Source organism: Mercurialis annua, linkage group LG3 (assembly GCF_937616625.2).
Source record: "Mercurialis annua linkage group LG3, ddMerAnnu1.2, whole genome shotgun sequence".
Taxonomy (NCBI): domain Eukaryota; kingdom Viridiplantae; phylum Streptophyta; class Magnoliopsida; order Malpighiales; family Euphorbiaceae; genus Mercurialis; species Mercurialis annua.
The window spans coordinates 189,549-214,066 of record NC_065572.1 but is presented as its reverse complement, the minus strand read 5'-3'; the positions used below and the strand labels follow the sequence as shown (position 1 = coordinate 214,066).

General features: G+C 32.7%; 3 protein-coding genes across 3 annotated transcripts; 1 reads left to right on the top strand and 2 right to left on the bottom strand.

Moving 5' to 3' along the window:
* Positions 1 to 902: 902 nt before the first annotated feature.
* Positions 903 to 1,211, bottom strand: LOC126675183 (uncharacterized). Its single transcript, XM_050369787.1, has one exon. It carries the CDS (start codon positions 1,209 to 1,211, stop codon positions 903 to 905), a length of 309 nt encoding a protein of 102 aa, XP_050225744.1.
* A 12,350-nt stretch (positions 1,212 to 13,561) lies between these two features.
* Positions 13,562 to 14,987, top strand: LOC126675157 (uncharacterized). The gene is made up of 2 exons (XM_050369756.2): positions 13,562 to 14,095; positions 14,312 to 14,987. Exons 1-2 carry the CDS (start codon positions 13,788 to 13,790, stop codon positions 14,787 to 14,789), a joined length of 786 nt encoding a protein of 261 aa, XP_050225713.1. The 5' UTR covers positions 13,562 to 13,787; the 3' UTR covers positions 14,790 to 14,987.
* Positions 14,988 to 16,877: 1,890 nt separating this feature from the next.
* LOC126674506 (respiratory burst oxidase homolog protein D) lies at positions 16,878 to 20,711 on the bottom strand. The gene is made up of 10 exons (XM_050368959.2): positions 20,052 to 20,711; positions 19,816 to 19,978; positions 19,664 to 19,712; positions 19,439 to 19,552; positions 18,555 to 19,367; positions 18,369 to 18,464; positions 18,157 to 18,272; positions 17,909 to 18,076; positions 17,334 to 17,830; positions 16,878 to 17,238 (listed from the first exon to the last, which is right to left on the bottom strand). The coding sequence occupies exons 1-10, from the start codon at positions 20,596 to 20,598 to the stop codon at positions 17,129 to 17,131; spliced, it is 2,673 nt and encodes an 890-aa protein (XP_050224916.1). The 5' UTR covers positions 20,599 to 20,711; the 3' UTR covers positions 16,878 to 17,128.
* Between the last annotated feature and the right edge of the window lie 3,807 nt (positions 20,712 to 24,518).

Genomic DNA, 24,518 nt, shown 5'->3' with positions numbered 1-24,518 from the left:
ATGAAAATTGCTGAATTAGCAATTAGATAGTTACATGTCATAACAAACCGCATAGTGACACATTAACAATTTTTGTCAGATTTTTGAACGGTTTATGAATTTGAAAAAAATTGGTAGTTCATGTATGAAAATGACGTTTTTTAAACGGCGTAATTAAAATGAAAAAACGTGTATAGTTGGTGAATGTTTATAACATTACCCCTATAATTTATAATTTAATAATTAATTTTTATTTTTATCAAATTTCATTCCTAAGGGTACCAGATGAGTAATCTATTAGCATCACTTCAAAGGTATGCAATAGAAATCATTGTGAGGATAATGGAAATAATAAGGAATCATATGAATTCTAGAGTGATAAGAAGATAAATCCTCAGAGATATACTGGTATCTTTCCAAATATATATATTTCAATGTGAAAGTAAATTCAAGATTGAAAATGCAAACATGAGGTGGCTGTCCAAGAAGATTTGTTCATAATATCTTCTTTTTTTTATCGCCAGATTGTCATTTAACTAAAGCAACACAGAGGGAACATCCTCAAAAATACAAGGCCAAACGTGATTTGGAACAGACTCCATAATTACAGTAGATTCTGATAAGCTAAGTGCCCACTTGGCCATTAAATGAGCAGGTCTGTTACATTCCCTTCTAACAAAAGAGAAACTAATATTTTCAAAACAACATGCTAACTTACGGATATCATCATAAACAAGGCAAAGGTGCGAAAGATCCGTCAAATTCTGGTTTAGCTTTGATACTATCGTACTCGAGTCGCATTCGACTTCGACGTCTCTAAGAGAACACTCTTTAGCCACCCGCATTGCATAAAAAACAGCCATGGCTTCACCTTGCTCCACATCAAGGGCTGCGTTGCCAGGTTCTGCCGCAAAGAGCATTACCTACCCTTCAGAGTTTCTGATGACCACCCCTAAACCGACCGGAGAAAGATCTTTCCCAAAAGCTGCATCGGTGTTAATCTTGTAGCTGTTTAACCACGGTTTTTTCCAAGCTGAAACTAAGCTAACTGGCTGCGGAGCGGACTGGGGATTGAGATTTTGGAGGCTATCATGGATGCTCAAACTGCGCTGGATAATTACCTTTGCAGGTTCTCTGATTTGGTCAACAAGCAGCTTATTTCTACCACTCCAAACCTGCCATAACTGAATAGTAAACAAATCAAAATCTGGACGTGGGAGAGTAGTGTACATCTTGTTTATCCAGTCGGTGATATTCAGTGTAATACCCCAAAATATTTAATTATCTAATTGGACCATGTGTTCGGTTTTGATTCGCCAGAGTGGCAATATCAGAAGAATTTTTGATAAAAGAACAGTAAATAAATTTTAAGTAGGTCGATTTCAGGAAATTTATTATGAAGAAATTAAGATTATATTTCAATTCTAAAATTAGAATTGGAATTAAAGGAAAAATGTTAAGAAAAGTCCAAAATTTAGTATAGGGACCAAAATGGTAATTTAGCCACTTTGTCGAAAATGGAAATTTGTAGGATTTTGACGGGAAAGTGTTAATATCGAGTTCCGTATTATTTATCGGGGATAAATAATACGTATAAGTAATAATTTAAGAGTTTATCGATTTAGTTATGAACTAAATTGTAGGAAAGAAAAGTTTAAAGGATAAATGATAAGAAACAAAAAGAACAAGGACCAAAGTGAACCTTTAGCCAGAATATATAGATTTTGATATGAATGAAGAACAGAGAACAATCGAGAGAGAACGAGAGATATATCGCCGATTACGTCGTTTCGCCGTCCGACGTCCGATTCAAGTGATTCAAGCGGCAATTTCTTCAGAATCGAATTCTCTATCGATATCAAACATCGTTTTAAGGTAATAATCAGAGAATTTGGTGGAAAATTCGAATATATAGCCGTTTTAGCTATAATTAAGAATTTAATAATTTTGGATCATTTTTAGCGTTTTTGGAAAAAACTAAAATACGGGTTTTGTCGAAAATGAGGTGTTTGGTGTGTATGGCAAGTGATAGCACGACGGGAAGCCCGGAAACGACGTTTCCGGGGCTGCGTGCGAATCGCACGTGGTGTGCGAACGCACACTTGTGATGGTGTGCGGACGCATACCAGTACTGGTGTGCGAACGCACACCCAAGGTGTGCGGACGCACAGTGGGTCAACGAGGGACTAAAATGGACTTTTACTCGAGGGACTAAAATAGACTTTTAGCCCTAATTGATGTGGGATTTCAATATTTCAATATTAGATTCTAAAAACGATTAAGGAATATCGAGATCATAAATAACGTTAAAAAAAAAAATTAAACCCTAGAACTTAAAAATATTATACGTATTAGAGTATAAGGTGCACGTCTAATTATTAAACTATTTATCAGACGTGTCAGCAAGTAGTGGAGTCAGTAGAAGCGGACTGACGAGAGTGTACTATCACATCGACCACATCATTACTTGGATAGCGGTCACTGTGAGTTGAACTTTACTTTCGTGTATTATATATATATAAAGTTATTTTATATAGATATATATATACTGTTTACACGCATCACATTATATATATATATATAATTGATTGAAATGTTATATGCTTTATTAATTTCTATATACGAGAACTAGTATGCGATCCGAAGAAACTAGCTACCTATTGGGTGTCAATAGGCTGTGTGATCACCAGTATCGAGTCAGTCTAGTATATTTGCATTTGAGAAATGACTTGACACAGCTGGGAGCTGATGATGATTATAAAAATTTACGTGGCTGGGCCACCAGCGAGTTAGACTCGCGATTGATATTTACGATTGGGTTTTTGATACGGGAGAGTACTCGGCTACGGTGTAGTCTGGAGTCCCCGTATCTAGTGGCTGGGCCACCAGCGAGTTAGACTCGCGATTGATATTTACGATTGGGTTGAATGATAATGATTATTCGAGAAATGTGTCGCATGTTAGGATATTAGTTTCGTACGGATCAAATACATGTTTATATGTTTTATATTATTGTTTCTTGAAATGCGATGCTATGTTTTTATGATAATACCGTTAGTAAATGCACACTCACTCAGTATTTCCCCAAATACTGATCCCTCACCTTTGATGTCTTTCAGGTGCTTAGCTTGTGGACTTAGCTAGAGGTCAATTTTGAAGTCCAGAAGTCAGCTGTATATGTTAGTTTCTGACTTCTGTGAATGCTGCAGTAGTGGTCCTGTGTCAATAGAACAGTAGCCTAGACAGCAGTTCATTTTTATTGTATATATTAACTGCTGTCATTTTTTTATATGCTTTTTTGATAGGCTACGTGTTTGGTATATGATCCACGGCCCCAGATGCCGGTGAGATGTGTTGAAACATTAACTGATGTATATAGTACCGTGAGGCATGTTCGTACAGGGTACGAGAACTAGAGCCCGCGAGGTTTAAACAGTTATTGTAAATATTTTGTTATATGGGATATATACGTAATTGCTTCCATTGTTTGATACTATTTGTTTATATTATTTGCGAAAAATTAATAGTGGTGTGAGGCTTGCTACGGGTTCCGGAGCTACCACTCCCGTTCCCTAGCGCCGGTTGCGGCTCAATATTTTGGATCGTGACATTCAGAGATTGCATCGATTCAGCTCGGATACCAAGCGGGCTGCACAACCACAAAGCCCTAACTCAATCGCACTCCTTAAAGACATGAAGGATAGTTTCAGATGTGTTACCGTATCGAGGGCAGAGATCGCAGCATTGCACTCCCCGATTCCTAAGGACCTCAAAGCAGGGAAGAATGTTTTTATTGAGGCGCCAAAAGAAGTGTTTAACTTTCGGCATGACTTTTTCTCTCCAACCGATCTTCCAAATATCATCGACAAGGCTACATGAAGAACCACACTCCAAATCATTAATTAACTTTTGTTAGTACTGGTAGTAGCCCGACCAGATAGAATAAATACCGTTTTTGTGTGACTCCATATTGGAGAGTCTTCCTGTAATCCCTAGCTGATCGAAAGTTTCAAGATAGTTTCAGATTTGGAGGGCAGGAAGACTTCCTTCACCAGCTCGTTGTTCCAAGAATGGATGTCCGCATCTAAAAGGCAGCTAACTAATGACGATTCTGGAAGGAAATTGCAGAAGATGGGTTTGGGGTGATGATGGCCAAAAATCCACCTATCTTTCCAGATTTTAACACGTTGCCCATTGCCAACTCTCCAGCAAATACCTGCTTTTAGGAGGTCTTGGGCTGCCATGAAGTTTCTCCAAACCTAGCTCGGTTTGTAGCCAGGGCCAGCACTTAAAACATCCTCTCTTGGGTAATTAATATTTAGCCTTCATAACTTGGGTGCATATATTGATTCAGCAACAACTTCATTCAAACTAGATTAGTTAAAAATCTTATTATAATGTTTGTTTTTTATTGACGTTTAACTCTATCTCTTTTGCTATTTAAAGCTTAGAAATGTAACTAAGTTTTATAGTTTTCAAAACAGAACAACAATCAAATAAACATCATATCTTTTCAAAAAAAAATTCTCTTTTTGATAACAGAGAGCATGTTGTCTATCTTAGATGTGCCTCTTCTTTCACAATTATGCCAGCTAGACCTAATAATTTGTGTCTACAGGTCATAAATGGGTCAGACCCATTTAGACACGAACATAATTAGTCTAAATATGAATACGACACGATTATTAATTGGGTTTGATATACAAAACCCAAACACGATACGAACATTACACGAGGTACACGATATAACACGTATAAACACGTTTATCTAAATGTGTTAACAAATCAACACATTTATCTAAATGTGTTAACAAGCAATTGGGGTGTGGTTAAAATTATAACAAGTACTCCAAATTATGCTAAGCAAATGAGAATAGAAATCATGAAAATGGATTAAATTCAGCATGTAGATATGTATATAATATTAAATAATAATAAAAATACAAGTGTTTATTAGTGTTTTTCCGTTGGACGGTGTTTTTGTGTATGGAATTGATCGGGGCTTGCAACGAGAGAGATGATTTTCTATTTATAGGGTTATTAATCAGCTATGGCACTCCAACTTAAGCCCCCCTATCACCAAACCCAATGAACTTTAATATGGGCCGCTAAACCCCCTAAACTTTATGTTAATCAACTAAAACCCTTTTGCCCCAAAAACCGCCCCAAAAAACCGCCTATATCCTTATTTGTTTCTCAAAAATGCCCAAAATACCCCAGGTATAAATAAAAAAAATCAAACAAACTCAATCAAACCAAACCTACAGTCAGCCACCCAAATAAACCCAATAAACAGTTTAAACCCAATCTAATCAAAATTAAAGTCACCCATCCAAATAAATCCAATATAAATCATTTATTCAACTAAATCAAACATAAAATTATCAAATCAAACCTAAAATTAATAACTATCCACCCGCCGCCATAGACCCACCGGAAACCACCTCTGCGACCTCCGTTCAAAAATATTCCGACCATTGTTTTTTAATTGGAGTCCGGCGAGAACAGATCCACCACGGTGGGTTTATTCTAAACGAAACAGATCACCATGGTGGGTCTGTAGTTCACAGTTCTTCCATCGTTGGTGGGTCTGTTGTTCACATACCCACCAACAGTGGTAGATCTGTTGAACAACTGACCCACCAACAGTGGTGGATCTGTTGAACAACTGACCCACCAACAGTGGTGGATCTGTTGAACAACTGACCCACCGTCGGTGGTGGGCCAGAGAAGATTCTGGATTTAAAAATATGAAAAAAAATTATTTATTTAATTTATAAAAAAATATTTTAATTATTTATTTAATTTTTAGATTTCATTTGGTTGGTTAGATGGGTAACTTTAGATTTGATTTATTAGATGGATGATTTTAGGTTTGTTTGGTTAGATGGGTGACTTTAGATTTGGTTGGTTAGTTTGTGTTGGTTTCATTTTTTTTATTGATTAGGGGTATTTTGGTCAATTTATGACAAAAGGGGTTTAGTTGATCAGTAGATAAAGTTTAGGTGGTTTAGCGGCCGATTTTAAAGTTCAAGAGGTTTGGTGATAGGGAACCCTAAATTGGAGTGTCATAGCTGATTAATAGTCTATTTATAGGCCTCATAAGAACGGTTGAAACTTCTTTAAAATGCTTATGGTTACTTTAGAAGTGCTTACAGCACCATTTCGCACATTTTACCCACGTCTTTGTTTTCTTCAATGGCTTCAACCTCCTATATTTTTTAAGAAATATTCCTAACTCTTTGTCCCTTAATCATTTATTACTTATGGAGGCCCTAGATAAGTCTAGATAATATGATTTGGACAAGTTTATGATCCGAAAGAATCAAATTAAGGGTAATATATATATAACATCTGCTTGGTCTCGACGATCGTCGGAGGATACTAGACGAGCAAAGCAATGCTCGTCAAGTATCATCCAGACCTGATGGGTCTAGCCAGGTCCCCATTCGACGAGTAGATGAGTAGGGACACTTCTTCACCTTTCTCTTTAGCTTTCCACAACTTCCGACTTCTTCGGTTTTTTCCGGAGCTATTTGTTTTTCTTCTCCTAGTTGTCTTATCTCTTATCATTAGCCATTGAGTCTTGAGCACGATTTTTTAGTCTATGGAAAGGCCTTAATGATACCTTTGAACCCTCAACTTCTTGTGGTTTATGTACAACCTCTAGAGTTTAGAGTTTATTTTCTCTCTCGGTTTTGGGTCATTTTATGAGCTTGCTCCGGGTTTGTATTGGGTATTTATTAGGCTTGGGCCTATATTTATGGACTTGGACAAAAATTCAAATGTAAGTGTATCAGCTGGGAAAAATTTATTGCTCAAAGAGAAGACATGCATCAATACCAATCAGGCCACCACCATCAACTGCAATTATCATTGTTACAAAATTAAAGTTTGTACAACAAAAAGAGCTGACAATCATCAGCGATGAAGATGATGGTAGAATAAAAGTAAAACCGGCGTTGCTATGTATAAGTAGATCACGTATTGGATGAAAGAAAGAGTGAGAGAGAGAGAAAATAAGAGAAGAAGAAATAAAGAGAAAGATAAAAAAAAGATAAAGAGAAAAACAAAATCAATTCACGGGGTAAATAAAAGAAAAATGAGTATATCACGTATTTGTCAAAATATTTTGACTGCAAATAAAAAGAAGAGCACGTAAATTTAGAATTATTTTCAAAAAAAAAACTATTGCACGCAACTGTTATGTTATGTCATTCGTGCAACAAACCAATGATGCGTTAGGCATGTGAAAAAATTAATAATAAAAAAATTAAGTATTAGTTAAAATAATTTTTTTATCATAAATGCTCATTAGCTTGTTATAAATAGGCTTAATGGCAAAAAATTCAAAACTTTACGACTTGTTGCAATTTAAACCAAACTTTTTAATTTTTACAATAATAGCCAAATTGTATTTTTTGTTGCAATAATAGTCAAATTTCACTTTTTATGTTGATTTTTTTGAGTTTTTTCCACTTCTTCTGACTTTTAATATATTATTATATCTATACTATATACAAAAGCACAGATGGGGGAGGGACAGGCAAATTTACTGAATAATCCTTTTCAATTTACTACTAAATAAAGGTTTTATAGTCATTAACTAATTAGTTATTTAATTAATCACTATTGTAATTAAAGTCCTAATTAGAATAGGTAGCTAAATTATCTCCAATTTAGTTTTTAGTATGTAAAAAATAACTAAATTGTTTTCAAGTTACCAGGAATACCTATCTTTTAGTTTGATTGAATTATAAAATTAAAATACTTATTTGGTCAATTTAATATTATTTAAATTTCTATTTTATTATTTTTAAAAATATTATTAATAAAATTAAGTTAATTATTTAATTATTATTATTATAAAACTAAAAGAAGAATAAATTCAGTATGGAAAAAATTTAATAACCGAATATATTAAATTTACTTTATATTTTCTATTAAAATTATCTATAATTATAAAATTTGAGTACCAAATAAACTTTTTAATAGACAACATAATAACTTTATAGGATTAAAGTCATTAGTAATAATAACACAATATATTATAAGAGTTTAACTTTTAATAGGAGTCAATTTCAATAGCCGGATTAACATAGTTTTCACTGTAAACTTTCAGATATAGTTATGAATAGCATGTATATGCCATGACAATTAGTAAAAATTAGAGAAAATTATATGGAATCCTCGAAAATTTCAAAACTTTATATTAGTGACTCAACTTTTTTTTTCTTGTAAAAATCCCTCAATTTTAAAACATCCTTTTCATGTCTACCTTTTAATGGTTGTCATTACTATTTTTTTCCTATAGTGTATTGTACATATTGTGTTTTCAATACACTCAATAATTTCTCCTAATTTTATATAAACCGAATCATCATCGGCCGGACCACCGCAGTAACCGGTCGGACAACGCCGTCAACGGCCGGATTACCGCGGTCAACGGCCGGACCACCGCGGTCAACTGCCGGACCACCAATGGTTGGTGGTCTGACCATTTTTAATGGTTAGACAAATACTTGTTTAATAATTAAAAATTAAATGGATTTGAACTCTTGACCTCTTACAAGAATGATCAAGTGCTTTGCCATTAAGGCAAAAGCTTATTGCTGTCAACATTTACTCTATAATGTATATATATAAATTATATACATCTGATTATAAATTTATTAGAATGAAATTATTTTTATAGTGTAAATTAAATATAAACTAAATATCAATTTAAATTAAATTTACTATTAAATTAGTCTAATTTAATTTATTTAATAAATATTTACACAGTTAAAATATAAAATATACATATATTTATATTTTACACTCTTTATTAATACATGAGTAAGACTAGTTAGATATTTCACTTGTTAAAATTAAAAAATATAATGGTTTGTTGGTCAGACCCGAGGTGGTCGTGGTCGAATACGTGGTGGTGGGACTCGCCGTGGTGTGCGAAAATTCAATATAAACCTAATAACGACTTAATGTCAACTCAATGACAACTTAATGTTAACATTATTATTTATAATATTAAAAATAATTTATAAAATGACAAATAAAGTAATAGTAATTTAAAAGCAAACTATCTAAGATTTTATTGACATGAGTCGAAAGTAAATTTAAAATAAATGAACTGAATATAAATTTAATATGAATTTAATTTCAACTTAATATAAACTCAAAGTAAACTTAGTGTGAACTTAATATAAATTTATGTCAGCTTAATGTAAATTTAATGTTCACTAAATATCAACTCAAAGTAAATATTTTGATAAATAATTATAAATTTTAAATGAATTTTTTTTATTATAATAGTAAAATTATTTTTTATAATTCATACTTTTAAAAATAAACTAATTGTAGATTGAAAGTAAATTATTTAAGATTTTTCGCAATGATTTATGTAAATTTAATGCCAACTCAACGTCGAATCAATGTAAACTCAATGATGACTCAATGTCAACTCAATATAAACTTAATATGAACTGAATATGAACTTAATATGAACTCAATGTCAACTCAATATAAACTCAAAGTAAACTTAATGTGAACTTAATATAAATTTATGTCAACTTGATGTAAATTTAATGTTCACTAAATATCAACTCAAAGTAAATATTTTGATAAATAATTATAAATTTTAAATGAAATTATTTTTTATTATAATAGTAAAATTATTTTTTTATAATTCATATTTTTAAAAATAAACTAATTGTATATTGAAAGTAAACTATTTAAGATTTTTCGCAATAAATTAATGTCAACTCAACGTCGAATCAATGTAAATTCAATGATGACTCAATGTCAACCCAATATAAACCTAATGTCAATTCAACGTCGAATCAATGTAAACTCAATGATGACTCAATGTCAACTCAATATAAACCTAATATCAACTCAATGTAAACTTAATATAAATTAAACTTAATATCAACTCAACGTCGACTCAATGTCAAGTGAATGTAAATCTAATATCAACTCAATGTAAAATTGATGTAAACTACATGTTAATTCAAAGTAAATGTTTTAGTAAATTATTATAATTTTAAAAATTAACTTAATGACGACTCAATGTAAACTCAATGTAAATGTAATCCTAATGTCAACTCAGTGTAAATCTCATGTCAATGCAATGCAAACCTAATGTCAACTCAATATAAATTTAATGTCAATCCGAAAAAGTAAATTATTTTAATTTTGAAATGTAACTTAATATCAACTCAATGTAAACCTAATGTCAACTCAATGTGAATCTAATGTCAACGCAATGTAAACTTGATGAATGTTACACGTCAATTTGAAGCAATTTTTTTTAGTAATTTATTATAATTTTAAAAACTAACTTGATATCAACTAAATTAACTTATATAATTTATTTTGAGTTTATATTGAGTTGACATTAAGTTAATTGTGTTTCTAATACATTAATTTATAAATTTATTTTAACTTAATTTACTTTAAGTTAATATTTAATTTACACTAGTATTAATTTAATTAGAACAAATTAATTTAAATTTTAACAAGCGTAATATTTTTTTAGTATTTTATAATAATATATTATTTATAATCAACCATTTTAATATGTTTATATTTAGTTTAAATGATTTCTTATATATTATTAAATAGTATATGTATATATATTAAAGAGTAAATAAAGACAACAAACATGTCTTGCCTTGATGGTTAGACAAATTGACAAAGAATGAGAGGTCATGGGTTCTATTCCTACTAATAACAAATTTGTATTTTATTTAATTCTTTTAAAATCTCACCACTATAGTTGACCGCGGGTTGACTGCCGTTGACCGCGGTGGTCCGGCCGTTGACCGAGGTGGTCCGGGCGTTGACCGCGGTGGTCCAGCCGTTGACCAGCGTTGACCGCGATGGTCTGGCCGGTCGGACCGAAATTTGACCGGTGGCGGTTGGTTAGTTTATCTAACCAAATCCACATTTGCCACGTGTCATCATTTGATTGATTCAAACATAGACCAATGAAATGTTGACAATATTGTCTCATTTTCTTTTATTTTGGATTATGAGGGATTTTTGTAAAGTTTTTATTTTTTTTGAGAGATTTTTGCTAAAATCAAAATGGTGAGGGAAAAGTGAAACAGCATAGCATTTTTAGGGGATTTGTGTAAAAAATCCTAAAAATTATTAACAGAGATGAGGTGCCTTAAGTAATTAATGACCATAAAACTACTCCCTCCGGTACATAATACTTGTCGCATTTGAAAAATATTTTTGGTCCATAATATTTATCATGTTATATTAGCAAGAGAGTATTAATTGCATTTTTCCATGTTTGCCCCCCATTAATTTATTGAAAGAATACAATAAACAAATGAAAATGATAGTAATAAATGTAAATAAGTTTCAATGTAGGGTTAAATTAGTAAAAGTGTTTACAAACTAAGACATATTAATTGTTTTCTTAGTTCTTGTGTCAAAGCCCAATGCGACAAATATTATGGAACGGAGGGAGTATAAAATACAACCACAATTTGATCATTCTACAATTATGTTAGCTTAAGAAAAAAATTTCAAACAAAAATGCTAGCTTAAGAAAAAGAAAAATATATACACGGAAAAGAAGGTCTAAAATCAATAGGATTCTATGTTACTGTATTAATTAGATGTTGTCAACTTAAACTTCTTAATGACGATGCCATTAATAATTGAATTTATATTTTAATTTAATAATTAGTTAAATAATGACCATAAAAGTTCTAATTAACTAACGAATTAGAAAGGGTTTTTTCTATTAAAATTATCTATATCTATAATTATAAAATTTGAATAACAATTAAATTTTTTTAAACAATTAAAATAGTCAATTAAAAATTTTAATAAGATAAACTATTTCAAATTAACTGCTATTATTTTAAATTTTATTTGATAATTTAACGAGTCACACTACGAGCCACGTGTGAAACACGTAAAGCGACACTAGTATCAAAAAATAATAATACTCTAATATCTTAATTGAAAACATCAAGTTTGACCATCAATTTTGCTATTATTGCAACAAAAAAAATGCAATTTGGCTATTATCGTAAAAATTAAAATAGTTTAATTGCAACAAGTTGTAAAAGTTTGGATTTTTTTTACCATTAGGCCTTGTAAATATGACCAATACATGGGAAAAAAAAATCTATGATAGACTCAGTCTACTACGTCATTCATGGACTAAACCTATCATATTATGACACGTTATTAAAATAATAGCACTATCGTAATTATTTTTTGACAATTGAATAATCTTTCATTAATAATAATGAGCAGTTACAGGTGTAAGGATTTAACAAGGTTTGACCGTTTCTAATGACCTGACATGGAACAAGATGTAAACCTTGATTCGCAGATCGCCTTACAAAATAAAATCAAAATTACATAACTGCTCTATATATCACATCGTAATATTACTATTTGAAAGTGTAAAAAGATAACAAATAAAATTATGATAATACCACTATTTTAGTGACGTGTCATAATGTGATAGGCTAGTTTACGGATGACGTAATAGACTGAGTCTATCTAAAAATCTCTCATGCATGGGATAAATACTCTATTTAAAATTCCAAAATTTATAAAGAAATTACACGGTATACCAAGAAAACCAACTTTAATTACAAATATACAACTTTAGTTTGTAATTTACAAAATTTCAGCGTCAAAGTTTATTAATTATATAGTTACTTTTTTGTCAAAAAATTACATAGTTACTTGCATTTCTTCTTTATTTACATTACTTCTTTTCTTCTCCTTTTAATTCCTTTTCTTCAAAACCTTCCTTTTCTATTTTTTTTTATTTTCTTGTTCTAATTGACAAATCTTCTCACATTAAAACCGTTCTTTAAATTTTTCTTCTTCAAAACCTTCCTTTTCTATATCCTTTATCTTTTTCTTCTAGGTTTCAAATCTTCGAAACCTTTCTCCACGACTCTGCCGCCGCTTGCACGCCATCAGCCCTAGCTTTGCTGCCGACATCTTCTGGCCACTGCTTTCCTCATCTGCTCGCACACTGCCTCCCCATTCCTTCCGCCGTTCGCTAGTGTTCCACACCACCATTGCTTGCCAGCCTCTTCGTCGCCGCTGTTTTTAGATCTGAAGTATTAGATCGGAATATTCAGATTTGAAAGTCTAGATATGATATATTCACATGTATTTATATAATAAATTGTATATAAATAGTGTATTTACTGTGTATAATTGGTATATTGGTTGTATATAAATGATATATTTTTATTGTATAATTTATATATGTTTTTATGTATGTACTGAGAAAATATGAAGACATGTTTGCTTCCAGAAAAAAAATCATATTTATAATTTTTGGATCATCTTCATTAGTAGTATTATACTATTAGGTGATAAACTGTTTTGTTTTTTATAACTAAAAGAGATACATAAAATATAGAAGATGGCTTTTGAATTAAATAATTACTGTTTAAAAAAAAATATCTAGTAATATATAAATAATTCTAAATAAACGATATTGTTGTAATTAAGTTTTACATAGATTGTATTGTTGTAATTAAGTTTTATATGAATTCTGTTCTTGTAAAATAAACTTTCAGGTAGTACTTGTGTAAATATTTTAACTGTTTCTGGTATCTATGTAAAAATCTCAAAATTTATTGCTAAAGAATAGGGGATACACCAAAGAGAAGACCAAAAGGCCAAAAAGAAGCCCGTAAGCCTAGAAAACATGAACTAACAGCGGACCAAAGCCTGACACTAGAAGCCCGAAGGCCCATAATGGTTTTGTTTTTGTTGTGAGGAAGATTAATTTAGAGAGGAAAGGAAGGATGCAGTTGCAGAGATGGTGGAGGGTAGCGGGAGTGGTGGGGATAGCTGTGATGGGGAGAGAAGTGAGCAAACAATTGGGATGGGAGAAAGAGGCGGCTCTGAAGGTGTTCGTTGAATTGTCGGATCGGTTGGGAATATGGGGCATGCCTGTTTACGTCGGGGTTCATACCCTCACGCTCGCACTCTGCTTGCCCTACGCCGTTTTCTTCGAGGCTGGAGCTTCTCTGCTTTTCGGGTTCTTGCCTGCTGTGCTTTGCGTCTTTTCCGCCAAGATCTTGGGGGCTTCCCTCTCTTTCTGGATCGGCAGGTAATTACTAATTTCTAATTGATGCTTCGCACTCATAAATATATGTTGCTCCTTTCCTGTGTGCTGTTATGCTATTCATCCAACCCAACCACTCTTATTAGCTATCTCCTCATTAGTCAGATTACTATACTTTTGATAGGATCCTTTATTTTAGTGGGACTTTTGATGATTGCATCAGCTTCTGTATTTAGTTTCTGAACAACTTGGACTTCGCAGGCTAGTTTTTAGGAGGTCAAGCTCAGCCATGGAGTGGGCTCAGAGAAACAAATATTTTCATCTGCTTTCTAGAGGAGTTGAACAAGATGGTTGGAAATTTGTCCTTCTTGCGCGCTTCTCTCCCATGCCTTCCTATGTGATTAACTATGCCCTCGCTGCTACAAAGGTCGGCTTCATAGTTGATTTCCTACTCCCAACTGTCATCGGTTGTTTGCCAATGATCTTACAGAATACATCCATAGGGAGCCTTGCCGGTGCTGCTGTTGCTTCAACATCTGCTACTAAAAAATCCAAGGTGTGGTCTTACCTATTTCCATTACTTGGCGTTGTATCAAGCATCCTCATTTCTATGAGAATCAAAAAGTACTCTTCCAATATCACGATGCCCGGATCCACTCTTACCAATCTTAACAATAAGGACTCATCGCAAAGCCTTTCTGGTAGCACAGATAGTGACAGCCAGAAGAAGAGTCAATAAAAAGACTTACTAGTGCTGATTTTTGGAGTGGTATTTACCCAGATATTTTATAGATAATGATTTGTGAATTTTGATCCATTCTTTTTATCTAAAATAAATGAAAAAGTAATAGAGCTACCCCAACTAGTTAGTTAAGGATTACGGATTCGAATCTAGTTGTATTATTCTACCGACTAGCTAACATTTATGATTTAGTTAGGTCAGCTTCCCCTTTATCCTGAATGCTAAAGCAAGTGGAATGTGGTGATATCTTTAGAAGGTGAATGTCTAACTGTTAGATTATAGATTACAAAACTAGAAAGAATGCATGAGGAAGTCTAGTGTAGAACAGCTCTTGGAGGTCAAAAGCACTTCTAGTTCTAATGTGAGATTCAAATGTTTGATATTCTGGTAAAACAGGATGTTGAGAGCTTCAAATCTCTCTCGAAAAAATATGATATTTTTTTGTTTTACAGGATGATTCTGTTTTGAAGTTGAAAAATTCTTAGGTAGACCGAGTCTACCATGTCATGCGTAGACTAAGCCACTTATAATGCAACACCTCATTAAAATGATGCCAATATCGTAATATCACTATTAAGATTTGAATGCATTTATTATACAATTTAATGAGGTGTTGTATTATAATAAATGGCATTTTACAAATATAAGGAGTTATACAACAAGATTTGATTTGTAATAACTCTAATGTGTTTGTGATTGTACTACAACGTTTTGCAACAATAGATTTTCAGCTGACTTTTCTGCTTCTATTTCATAATTCATTTCCAATATATAATAAGTCGGCATTAAAACTGACCAGTTTTATAGAAAAACATGAAACTTTAACTAAATTATTTAATTTGTATCGTCAAACTTAAATTGTTTAAATATAATTAGAGTTTACTTATTTACTACTATTAAATCGAATGTCCCAAATTGTCTTTTAAGCATTTTGTTTTCATTCTGAGTTGGTCCGTACAGGAAACATTTAGGCCATATTTGGTTCATGGAATAGGTGCGGAATGGAATAGTTATTCCGTATAAAATGACAATTCTTTGCTTTGGTTCATAGAATAGATATTCCAAAAAATTACTATTCCATAATTTTGTGGAATAAACACTCCTCTCAAAAACTAAAGAATGGCTATTCTATTTCTTATGGAATAACTATTCTATTCCATGAACCAAACATGGCCTTAAATCAAAATGGATGAATGTCCCAATTATTGTCTACATTAAATATATATATTATTTTTGATCAAAATGGTTGAAAGGAACAGAACAGTTCAGGAACTTGAATAAAAAGTCAAAGACGAATTGATATAAATGAATTATAGAGCTGATGATTTCATAACCTTGCGAATGAAGGCGAAGAAAATTCAAAAGATAATTTGGATGGCTATACCTTTTTTTAACAAATGCAATTTTTCGGTCATCAAAAATCATTTTCATTCAAAGATTTATTCTAACAAAACTAACAACAAATTAAGAAAGTTTGGAAACGGTGGGTAAATTGCGACTCTTCTTTATAGTCCCAAAGCAGCTAAATTGGAACTAAAATCAACCAAAATGTAATTACCAAATTATGAGTACCAGCTACACTTTAATTATAGTCCCAGTTGACATTACTTCTCAATCACATTATAATTAATAAACACTAAGGCCTGGCTTGGTTGGAAATAAGGACAAGGGAAATTTTACTTTTCGGAAAATAACAAGATATTCTTATTTGGTTCAATTTATGTGTTTTACTTTCCGAAAAGTTAACACTTTAACTTTCCTTTGACTAGTGAAGTGACTTCCCTAACCAAACTTAGATAAATAAAACTTCCCAAATTAACTTGATGGAAAATACAATTATCTCCCTATATTTTATTAGTCTAGTTAGTTATTGAGGGTAATTTTGTCATTAAATTTTAATTAACTAAAATTAAAATACAACTTCCCGGGAAGTTAGCAAGTAAACCAAACAAAAGAAATATACATTTCATTCACGCTAACTTTCTCAGAAATTAACTTCCCGGCCGAGAAATATACATTTATGAACCAAGTGAGGCCTATTTTTTTTATAAGAAGTACTAATAAAAATAGAAAATATTTAGAGTATTTTGTCATGGAATCCTTAACATTAAGATGGAATCATATATGATCAACTGAAACAACAATATGCTCAGAAAATTAGATAAAATTAAGGAGCAGATAAAAAAGTTGAGTAAATAAAATATCTTTGCAGTCCAAAAAATAAATGAAATAAAAGTATTGGGTTTTGTATTGGAAGCTTGCGCGGGTGCTGATGACGACTCATGTGTAAATGGTGGCCAATTTGGTACATGAAAATGAGGCACGTCGTTGGTTGCTTAAAAGTTCTCCTTGTGAAAATCGAACTTAGTGGAGGTCTTGCGGGAGAAATCCAAAGCTAATTGTTTGAGCTCTTTCGTTAGTGCTGGTGCCCCACAGTAGAAGACTCCTGCATCCATCAACATTCACCCACATCATCACATAGACTAGTAAAACACAAACAAACAAAAAGTCAATATTAATAATTCGGCAAGGTGCACGAACCGATTCTTGAATCAGGATGGTGAAGTGCGATTTTCTTGTAAACTTGGCGCCAATTAGGCTTGGCAAAGTGGGATTTGACGGTGGTGCCGGAAACAACATCCACGCCGTTCTTGGCATGGTGGAGGGACTGAAGCATTGCAATGAGGGCTGACCTGGCGTCCCCTTCTTCATACACGCTGGTGCAGTAGTTGTGCAGCTCTATCACTCCCTTGTCATCCATTTCTGCCACCTCATTCATTATTCCTTTGAACCACTCGAAAGAACCTTGTTCCCTCGTCACCCAATAGAAGTATGCTTTCTTCGTCCGGAACGTCGAACACCCTGCCTTGTTGTTCCTCTCCAATGACTCCTCATCCTCCATGTTATTAATGATGTCCTTCACGATGCTTATCATGGGTGTCGCCCCTATTCCAAGTCCTACCAGCAGCACCACGTCATATTTCTTGTAGTCCTGTGCTGGAGCTCCATATGGGCCGTCTATCATTATCTTTGGAAACCTGTTCAGTTATTATTACATTAATAATCTTCACTTTGCTACTTTTCGGTCATCATTTGAACCAAAAATTTATTCTTACCCTGCTGGGTTGTCTCCCTCAGCTCTCAGCAGTCCACTCTTGCCGGCTGGCGGAGGCTTACAAACCTCAGAGAAAACAGTTTTGAGCTGGCGCGTCCAGTCACCTAATGTTCGAATGTGGACACTCAGATAGTCGTCTGCTGGTGCCGATGTGATTGAAAACGGGTGCCTGCAGCACTCATACCCAATTAGTAAACTAAACAATCCTTTTATTTTATAGTCTAACTAATAAATGGCTTAACTAATTACCATTGGAAGGGAGAGACTGCAGCGCAGTTGACAAACATGTACTGTCCACTCTTATATCTGAAGCCCTGCGGCTTTGACATGTACAATGCTAGCACATTTCCTGGATAGACAGCCACCTATCATGAAAGAACAGTTCTGTTGGTTTTGCAAATGTGATGGATACTCATAGCACAAGCGAGAGTGTAGTGTAGTGGTTTTCATGTATTAATTACCTTTAGAATCTTGACAGACTTGATGCTCGATCGAAATGCCCTAATTAATCTCTCACATGCATACAAGATTACGGGCACTGCCAGATACATCCATGTCTGAAATAGAGAAAATGGATACACAACATTATGTCAAAATTAAAATGATGGAAATAATGAGTATTAGTGATGGAGAAGGGCGGGACTAACCGTTTTTTGATACCATTCCTTGGTGAGGTAGAGGTAAATACCATGGACAATGAGGAGTGTATAGACAATGACGAAGAGATGATGAGAATACCAGAAGGCATTGAAGCCGGTGAGTTTCTTGAGGGATTTGGGAAGATTGAGCCTGTTTCTCCTGAACCATGGAGTGGCCAGTGTAAATGCTATAGCCATCAGGACAACCATAATGATGCCTGTCACCCCCTCCACTCCTTTCAAGAACCACCAGTAGTTTTCAGGTTGGTCCTCCCCAAAATAAGGCTCCATAGGCTCATATTCCTCCTCAGTCGCGCTAAGAAGCCGAGGAAAATCACACGTTAAATGAGCCCCCGCATGCAGTCCGACTCCGATCCCTATTCCAACTGCAATCACTTTGTGGAAATTGAGATTATCATCGAAAGGCACAACAACACCCAACTTGGTCTTGTTCCTGAGCCAAGTAATGGTGTTTCGGCAGACTGGGAGTAAAATCAAGGCCATGTTGAATTTGAGGGTCTCTGCCCCTCCTTTAGCTACACAGACACAGTAGCCCATGACCTCGAACACCGCCTTGTTCTTATACTGTATAAACTTGTACGTGAATAAAGCAGCAACTATTCCCAGCCACAACCCCATAATCCACACCCTCTGCCAATTATCCAAAAAAAAGTACTTTCCCTTTTCATACCATCTTTTGAACGGATTGTTCTCCTGCGTAGGCTTCAGTTTCTGACTCAGCAGTTGGCTCAACACTCTGCTATCTCTAATCCTCACGGACTCGTCGGGTGCTTGTAGTAACAGAGTTTCCAGATTATAAATCTGCATGTCCATTACAGGAGTTAAGAGATGGTATATAGCGGTGGAACTAATTAGGGAGCACGTGGACGTACCATGATGTATCCAGCATTATCAGGGTCCAACTCTTCCATAATCAGAGCAGCATACTCCTTAGCTTGTTTCTGAATGGTGGACAGCTTGTTTGCGGAAGCGCTTAAGCTTATGATCTACGCGTTAATTCATATGAATAATAATTAAATCTATATGGGTAGTTGGTTTGAAAGAGTCAACGTTGACCAATTCCAAAATGCTGAAGTATGCTTTATTTCTTTTCTTACCTCCGTTACTTCTTCTTCGGCGATTCTTCCGTCGGCGTCTTTGTCCACCCTGCATGGATCACAGTTTAATATTTTCGCTAATCATATTTTCACATAATAATTTTATGTGACTGAAAGTGCTATTTTTATTTATAAGTCAAGAAGCTAATTACATGTCGAAGAAGATTTGGAGTCTAGAGTCGAAGCTTTCATCAGAAATCTGATCCCAAAACACTTTGAGCTGTGTTTTGTTAATGGAGTCACCATTTATGTTATGCCTTCGTGTCAGTGCTCCAAATAATTCACCAGCAAATTCTTTTGATTCCTTGTTCATGCCTGTCAAATTAATTATTCAATTATATATATGCAATACGAACCGGAGAAGCAACTAGCTAGCTAAGCTACGCACCTATGCATTCACCGAAGGAGGAAGAGTGAAGGAGACCGTTGGTGTTAGCGGTAAGCTGTAAAAATCTCTTCTCAACTGCGGACCATCCATTGGCACCGCCAGTTTTGGCGGTGATGAACTTGAGGCCCTTCAACGCGTGAGAAGCAGCTGACTTGGTTCGATCAAACCTTCTAGCGGCAGAAGAGGTTCTCCGGGAGAAGGAAGCAAAACGTTTGAGCTCTTGAGACACCTGCTTTATGTGGGACGACGTGTTGCGAAACAAAGATGACCGGAAGGAAGCTGACTTGGTCTCGAGCGCCTTTTTGGCAAGCAAAGCCAGTTCAGGATCCTCGTGATTAGCCGTCTGAACGCTGTGGACGGCGACAGAGTCATCCCGGATATCAAGAGTGATCTCGACGTAGGAATCATCGGGAGTGGTCTCTATTTCGGTAGGAGGAAGGTTGAACCTGGCGCTCTTCTTGGAAGAGCGCCGTTTGTTGTTGAGAGGACCGCTGCGGTCAGTGTCTGTGTCCGAATGAATCTCGGAAGAATGATTATGAGTTGCCATTGGAAACTTATTAGTGAGAGTTATATGCAAAATGAACAAATAAATAAACTTTTTCCAACATGGATGGGATTCTGAAGAAGAATGGATGTGTGCTGGTTTCTTTTCCAATATATATACACAGCAACAGCATAACTCATGTACGCGAAACTTGTAGGAAAGATATTATGGTTATGGGGGTCAATTCTTTAATTTTATTTTAATTTCTTTCTTCCTTTTGTGCTTAATTTTCTTTCGTTGAATGATGAATCTACTTTACATTCACAAAAGGAAATGGAAGTTGCCAAATACTATTATTTTCAAAGAATTTGCATTGACCGTCAATTTTATAACACCAAGTGGTAAAAATTAACTTAATTATCTTGCACTCAATACTCCCATTTTACATAATTAATTACAAGTGTTTTTCACTTTCCACCCTTTTGACTTTCTTTCATCTTAAACAATATTTTAGTGTATGAACTTTGTCAAGCATTGCACACTTAACATCTCTCAATTATACTGTATTTATTACATGTTTAATTTTGCAGAAATTAATTTTCCGCATAGTGCATCTATTTAGACACATGCAAATATATGATAGTGTATTTGAAAATGATGATCATTTTACATTTGGGATAGGATGGTGTGATTTGATGTCAACAGCTAACTAACGATTGCATCCAAATGATTGTACATCTATCGGCTTCCAAAATGAAAATATCTTATATCCATTGGCTTCTTGTTAGCACGGAACTATTAAGGGATGCAATTCGTGACCTATACATAAAACTACATAATTATAATTATAGTAAAGCTATTTCACCCTTTTTATATATTTTCTTATTGTACTGTTTAACGTGTTAATAAAAAAAATAAAGAATAATTTATTTAACTATTCATTTTCGGAAGATAATTGGACAAATAAAAAATTATCACATCATATGTGACAATAGTAACACACACGAAAAGAAAATTAAATAGCATCTTCCATATGATCAAAGTTTAATATACTAAAGTCAAACATTTTTTACTTTTTAAAAATCTATTCGAATTTTTTAAAAGTTGAATTTATGTTAATCTGTTCAATTCACTAATAATCTATTCAATTTTTTAAAATCGATTTATTAATTTTTATTCAAAATATACATTTCATTGTCACGTAGACATAATTAAATCAATTTAAAAAATTAATTTTTTTAGTGAATTAGTGAAATCGGGATAGATTTACAATTTTTGAAATGTTTGAATAGGTTTTCAAATATATATGCAAATTCTTTTTTTTTTCTGACACCATTAGACCTATAGTTATAAATAAAATCTCCTAATTAATTTACTGACATTATGTAACCTATCACTACAAATAAATCAATTTGCAATTGAAATTCTTGATTTATAAAATGTGTCATAAATTTATAGAAAATTTATAATACATTATTGCGACCGAATTTGTAACAAATATTAAAACGCATCATATATACTTGCCTACTTATTTTGTTTTTGATAAAATTGTGTATGTAATATGCAGTAGAGACAATATTAAAAAAATTGCAGATTATCAATGGGAGTTGATCCAAGTGGTAAGCGATTTGGTATCGCTTAAATAAGGTCTCGGGTTCGAGTCCTTATGAATGCAGGAAATTCCCACTGGCAGACTCACCTACCATGCCAGGTGCGCGACGCGGGTCGGATCCGGATTAGTCAGGGCAAAGCCTTAAAAATCGGATGGCTTACAAAAAAAAGATTGCAGATTGAATTATAAGAGTTTATATATCAATTATCGTCGCTTTATTTTCAACAGTTTGGTAATCAAACATTTGCTTTTCCAACAATAGGAGATTAATGAGTGAAAACACAAATTATCATTTATATTAGGATTAGTATTATAAAAATTCATTAATTTTACATGTTTTTTCAATTTAATTACGTCTTTTAAAATTTGTCATAAATATACACCAACTTTTATTTTTTTAAATTCATACACGGTTTTGACATGATATTCATTCATTGGTTAAAAATGACCTCCATCTCAACAAATTACAACAATGAATGAGTGTTATCTCAAAACCATGTATAGATTTGGAAAAAACTGAAAGTTGGTATATTTTTATGACAAATTTTAAATTTTAAAATATGTAATTAAATTAAAAAAACATATAAAATTGGTGATTTTTTTATGACATTATCCCATTATATTATTGACGATAAATTATGTGCCACCCTACTCACTTTGCCATATAAGTAATTAATGGTCGAAATTGTATAACAGTGTCATCTTTTGGAGAAAAAAAATGCAAGTTGAATTATCAAATGTAAAAATAATAGATTTAGAAATGAATTAGAAAGTAGAAAGTGAGCAAATTTTTATTAGGAATCGTTGATCACGATCACATATTATTTATACAAGAATTATCAGCTCTAATATCATATTAGAATTTAAAAATAAATTAGAAGTAAAACATAAGCAAATTCTCATTAGAAATTAATAATCACAATTATAGAAAAATACAAAAATTATCTCCCAAGTGTTTAATTCTCATTGTCTCTAAACTTAATCAGCTGTCTGTTTAGTTTCTAACGGTAAGAACTGTTAGCTAGTAGAAAATAAATAAATAAAAGGAATGAATAACTACACAAAATTTTACGTGGTTCAATTAATGTGATCTACATTCACGGATAAAAAGAGAATTTTATTCTATATATTTATAGTGAGATTCAATCTATCAAGTCATCTGTCGACTAAACTAATCATGTTATTACACATTATTATAATAATGATATTGTTGCAATAACATTATTAGAGCATCTCCACTCTAGTGTTAAAAATATCTCACAAATGCTATAATTTAACATTTAGTATAAAAAACACATCTCCATTGCACTTCTATTTCATGTGCTAAATTTAGCATATGCTAAATTTTGTGCCAAACATTACTAGAAAACTGCATTTTAGCAACGGATTTTTTCGTCGTTAAAGGCTGAAATCCGTCGGTAAATTAAATTTTCCGTTGGTAAAAGGCTAAAATTTGGCGCTAAATCAAAAGATTTCCGTCGGTAATTTGATGTTTTCTAATAGTGAAATTTGTTAGAAAGTTTAGCATATGCCAAATTTTATTATATCTAAATTATTTACAGATTTACCATCAATAATGATAATCATTTATAAAATTATAAATTTAGTATTTTTTTTTTGAAAATCTTTAGCATTTAGCATTTAGTTTAGCATTTTGCAATAGAGTGAATTTCAATAATATGTGCTATCTATAGCATTTTATCTTATTTTGTGCTAAAAATAATATAAAAAAAATACAACATGTAATGGAGATGCTCTTAGAAGGTGTAAAAATAACAACCAAAATTACGTCAATACCATTATTTTAATGATGTGTTATAACATGATTAACTAGTTTACGGATGATGTCTACCTAAAATTTTTGAATAATTATACAACGCAACGGTTGCGCCACGTCATTCGTGCAACAAACCAGTGGCGGATCTAGAAAATTTTAATGGTGGGATCCATTTATATATTAAAAATTTAAATAATCAAATATATTTTTTAAAAAATTATTTAATATTAAATAATAAAATCATTTTTTTTCTTAATTTTATTGATGAATTTGTATAATTTTAAAATATTAAATATTATTTCGTTGTTAAATATGCATATACGTTATTAAATAGTATCATTCAATTTACTTCGTGATTATTATTAATTTAAAAGATAAGTAGATATATACTTTAAAAATTAATAGTATATTATTCAACTAGTATATATATAACTTTAATAAATAATTTTATTTAATTATTCAACTAGTATATTTAACTTAATTAAAATAAAACATAAATCGTTTTAAAATTCAAATTTACCTTTGAAATATCATATGGAATTATTAAGTACAATCTAAAATTCTAAATAATTAGACTGTTTTGTTTATATATAA

Excerpts from the sequence above, each read along its gene's own strand:
- LOC126675183 (XM_050369787.1), bottom strand. The coding sequence starts at position 1,211 with ATGTACACTACTCTCCCACGTCCAGATTTTGATTTGTTTACTATTCAG.
- LOC126675157 (XM_050369756.2), top strand. The coding sequence starts at position 13,788 with ATGCAGTTGCAGAGATGGTGGAGGGTAGCGGGAGTGGTGGGGATAGCT. Across the intron at positions 14,096-14,311 it reads CTCTCTTTCTGGATCGGCAG|GCTAGTTTTTAGGAGGTCAA; the intron begins GTAATTACTAAT and ends TGGACTTCGCAG.
- LOC126674506 (XM_050368959.2), bottom strand. The coding sequence starts at position 20,598 with ATGGCAACTCATAATCATTCTTCCGAGATTCATTCGGACACAGACACT. Across the intron at positions 19,979-20,051 it reads CTCCTTCGGTGAATGCATAG|GCATGAACAAGGAATCAAAA; the intron begins GTGCGTAGCTTA and ends TTAATTTGACAG. Across the intron at positions 19,713-19,815 it reads CTCCAAATCTTCTTCGACAT|GGTGGACAAAGACGCCGACG; the intron begins GTAATTAGCTTC and ends TGATCCATGCAG.